Here is a 4,103-nt window from a genome sequence, read left to right as displayed (position 1 = left end):
CTCCAAGGCTCTCCAGGGCCTGGTGGCGGAGCTGCGGGCGGAGCTGTGCCGGCAGAGGACCGAGCACGAGCTGAGTGTGAGAAGGTAAAGGGCTGCCTCCGCCGCCTCGCCTTGCTCTGAGGGAAAGCCCCCCTCCCACCCCCGCTGGGGCCGGCGCAGAGCAGTGGGCCCTGGAAATCCCCTTTCTGGGGGACGCCCCGGACAGGTTGGGGGTGGAGGTTGGGGTCTGTGTCCCGGGAGCTCCATGCACACCTGCTGAAGGAAGGAGCCTCCCAGGCCGTTGATGGAGGGGCTGGGCAGGAGGCGGCCCCAGCTGTGCTTGCTCACCCGGTTGTCCCCACATGTCATGCAGGCCCCAGGCCAGCCTGGCTGAGGGCTTGAGCCTGTAGCTGATCAGATGGGATCAGAATGGGATTTCCCGGAGGGAGCTGAGCCAAGCCCTGCCCGCCTGGCCCGGGGGAATGCTCAGTGCCGTGTTCTTGCTCCCAGCCGGCCCTCCTTCCTTCCTCCCACCCGGATGAGGAGGGTGTTGCCAGCTCTGAGCCAGGTGGTCCAGCCAGGGCACAGCAGGGCCCGCGCTGGGCAGCATGCGGTGGGTGCTTCCCACAGCGTCTCCGATCCCCAGTCCAGCTGTTGGGCCTGCAGGCCCTTCCCACCCACTGGTCAGCGGTTCTGGGCTTCCCTCCCCACCGGGGACGGGGCGGGGTGCAGGGGTTTCCACCGGGAGCTGCAGTGGCAGTGGGGCCCTGTGGCTGGGGAAGCCAGGTCCTGGCACCTGGGAGAGTCAGGCGTGTGAGGGGCGTGTCCTTGAGGGTAGATGACAGGAGAAAGGCTTAAGGACAGAGGCCCTGAGGAAGGTCAGGGAGGTCATGTCTGAGCAGGACTGAGGCTGAGAGGGTGGAGTTGAGTGAGGAGAAAGCTCACGGCAGGAGAAAGCTGGGGCACACGCTTGGTGGAAACCCTAGAGCAGTGGTTCTCAACCTTCTGGCCCTTTAAATACAATTCCTCATGTTGTGACCCAACCATAAAATTATTTTCGTTGCTACTTCATAACTGTAATGTTGCTACTGTTATGAATCGTAATGTAAATATCTGATGTGCAGGATGGTCTTAGGCGACCCCTGTGAAAGGGTCATTCGACCGCCAAAGGGGTCGCTACCCACAGGTTGAGAACCGCTGCCCTAGAGGGAAGTGGGTCTCCAGCGAGTAACAGTGGCAGCAGGGAGGGCAGATGGAAGCCAGGCACAGGCCTATCGCCCCCGCCGCCTCGGGGTCTGAGCAGCTCCTCTGGGGGCCGGTTTCTCGGGAAACGGTATTGCGTCATGGTGGGCTCTGGCCAGACCCTGGGGCGTCCCTGCCGGCCGCAGACTGACAGCGTCCAGGCAGGCGCTCCGGCGACCCCATGCATTTGTTAAGAGGACTCAGACCCTGGGGCGTCCCTGCCGGCCGCAGACTGACAGTGTCCAGGCAGGCTCTCGGCGCTCCGGCGACCCCATGCATTTGTTAAGAGGACGGAGTGACACATGGGGCAGTGGTCAGCGCACAGCTGCCACATCCGGTGCTGAGACCTGCTCCTGTCACCCCCTGCTTGGGTTGGAGGTGAGAGCAGGCCGCAGGCCAGGGCAGCAGCGCTGTCCCCGCCATGGTCCCTGGTAGCGCCGTCCTGCCATGTCCGGGTTGGAGGTGGGCGAGTGAGCAGGGGCTCTGGGCGCAGGAAGGAGTAGGGCGCTGGTAGTGGGCCTTTGGATAGAGTCTGTAACTCTGGACCTGCAGCGTTAGAGCCAGGTCTGGGTGGGGGGCATGGATTCAGCTTTCTGCCCTGCCTCCCTGTGCCCTGATCCCTGCACCCCCAGAAGAGTGTCCGATGTGCCACAGTGCTAGGTGCTGGGCCCTGGGCACAGCTGTGACCAACACTGATCTCAATCTCTGTCCTCATTCTGGTCACGCAGCTGTGGGGGCACAGAGACCGTACAAGATAGATTTTAAAACTCGCGGACTGTTAGAGGGGAGAGGGAGGGCGGCTTGTTGGAGTGTGAGAGGGGGCGCTGGGGGGCGGAGGGCAGGACCATGTGGTCAGAGCATGCTCTGGATTTTACACGATTCGACTCTGAGTGACCAGAGGGCCTGGAGCACTTTGACCACTCGGAGGGGTGCCCTGACTGCTCTCCTGAGGACACTCCACCAGTCAGGAGGCCACGGCGTCCAGGCCAGGATGGGTGCCATGGCCTAAGGGGCAAGCAGTGAGGTGAGGAGAAGAGCCAGATGCTGAACATATTGGGGAGGTTTTGCTAATCGGTCCACTGTGGGATGAGAAAAAGAACTGATTTGAGGACAGTTTTTTGGCCAAGCAACCGGAGGAGGTGCTCACTGAGGAGGAGCGGGTGCAGGAGCGGCAGGAGCAGGCCGGGCTCAGCTGCAGGCCTTGAAGTCGGGATACTTATTTAGTTGGAGTGGAGTCGAGGGATAGAGAGGCTGAGAGCCTGGAGACTGGACAGGTTGCTGGTCTAGTGTCATGGGGGGAGGGGGGCAGGCCAAACTTGAGGGCCCCGGTGGGTGGGAGGCATTGGCGATGAGGGGCCTGGGCCTGGAGGAGAAGTGAGGGTCATGGGCTGTGCCACCTCCCGGGGGCCTTCTTTCCGACAGCATGCCCTGTGCTCCCGATGGAGGGCTGGGCGGGGGAGGTTTTCTCCCTTCCCTGTGCGCCGAGTTCGCTGGCTGAGCTGGAGGCATGGAAGCTGCTGTGGTGGGAGGTGTCCTTGCGTTTTTCAGAGAGGACACCAGGGCTCAGGGCACGTGTGTCTGCCCATAGTCATGCGCCTTGGGCGTAGCCAGGCCAGTCCCCCGGGTCTGGCTCAGCATCCCTCAGGCCTTGCAGGAGCTGCTGGCGTGTGGTGGAGGAGACCGTGCATGCCAGCTGTAGGAGTGCAGGGTGAGGAGACGGTGCGGACCAGCTGTAGGAGTGCAGGTGGCTCTCTGGTGGCATAGAGGCGCAGTATGCGGCCTGCTGGGAGGATCGAGGTGTGATGTCAGCCTGGGGCATGGGTGGGGCAGCAGGAGGGAGTGGAGGGGACTGAGGTCCTGCTCTCCACACCGAGGACAGCTGGCTGGCCCAGAGGGTAAGTGGTCTTCACATGTAGTGAGGATTCAGGGGGACCCCTGGCCTCGGGTACCCAGGGCCAAATGCTCCCACGGCGTTTCTGGATCATGGCTGAGGGCAGTGCTCGGGGTGGACCTCGTGAGCCAGCCCAGCTGCCCGTGTGCCCTGCAGCCCTTCCTCACCGGGCAGCGGGCGGGGCCGCGACAGTTGCTCTCTCGGCAAACCCAGCAGGGCAGAGTCTAAAACAGTATCTTTGTTCTTGATTGTTAAGACTTGAAGACGGTACCGCCGACCTGAGGAAACGAATGTTGCGGCTGGAGGAGGAGCTGGACCAGGAGAAGAAGAAGTACACGATGCTGCAGATCAGGCTGCGGAACTCGGAGCGGGCGCGGGCGGACGCCGAGAGGAGGAACCAGCTGCTGCAGGAGGAAATGGAGGAGTTTTTCTCCACCCTGGGCAGCCTGACTGTGGGGGCCAGAGGTGCCCCACAGTGAGGGAGCTCACTGCTCGCCTCCCTCCGCAGGGACGGGGGGCTGTGAGGAGCCCCGAGCCCCTGCCTCATGGACCTCGGCAGTGCCTGGTGCCCTGCAGCCAGCGGAGAGGGAGTGTCGCCTCGCGGCCAGGAAAGCCTGACCCCTCATGCCATCTGGCTGCTGCTGCTGTGACTGGCAGGTGCCAGAGACCACAGGCCCGTGGCCACCAAAACAGATGGCGCCTGGGATCCAAGTAGCGCCCCAGGGACACTGCCCTCTTTATTAAATTCGCTCTGCAAGTGGGACGCCTGGCTCCTTCTTTAAGGTCAAGCGAAGTGGGGGTTACCGAGCGACCTCTACGCTTTACTAGGATTGGGGTCCTCACGGTGTCTGTAGGTGGAATGCCAGTGGGCGGGAAGCTCCCTGAGGGGCACCCAGAGCTGCCACAGCTGTGAAGCTGGAGCTACACCAGTCCATGTGCTCAGTTCCTTCATCCCTGCGCTCGGGCAGGACCACTTCCTGCCCCCTCCCGC

At 62.9% G+C, this 4,103-nt stretch overlaps 1 protein-coding gene across 1 annotated transcript in view; it reads left to right on the top strand.

Annotated features, from left to right (window-relative positions):
• Positions 1–3,875, top strand: part of ARHGAP22 (Rho GTPase activating protein 22) — a 162,638-nt gene extending 158,763 nt beyond the window's left edge. The window contains exons 10-11 of the mRNA XM_005861317.2: positions 8–84; positions 3,369–3,875. Of these exons, the coding sequence (XP_005861379.1) occupies positions 8–84; positions 3,369–3,591 (300 nt within the window). The 3' untranslated portion in view covers positions 3,592–3,875. The remainder of the gene's footprint in view (positions 1–7; positions 85–3,368) is intronic.
• The last annotated feature ends 228 nt before the right edge of the window (positions 3,876–4,103 follow it).

The sequence above is a fragment of the Myotis brandtii genome, unplaced genomic scaffold, assembly GCF_000412655.1.
Source record: "Myotis brandtii unplaced genomic scaffold, ASM41265v1 scaffold148, whole genome shotgun sequence".
In the NCBI taxonomy this organism is placed as follows: Eukaryota; Metazoa; Chordata; class Mammalia; order Chiroptera; family Vespertilionidae; genus Myotis; species Myotis brandtii.
The sequence above is the reverse complement of the archived record's forward strand: the minus strand, read 5'-3'. Positions and strand labels throughout refer to the sequence as shown.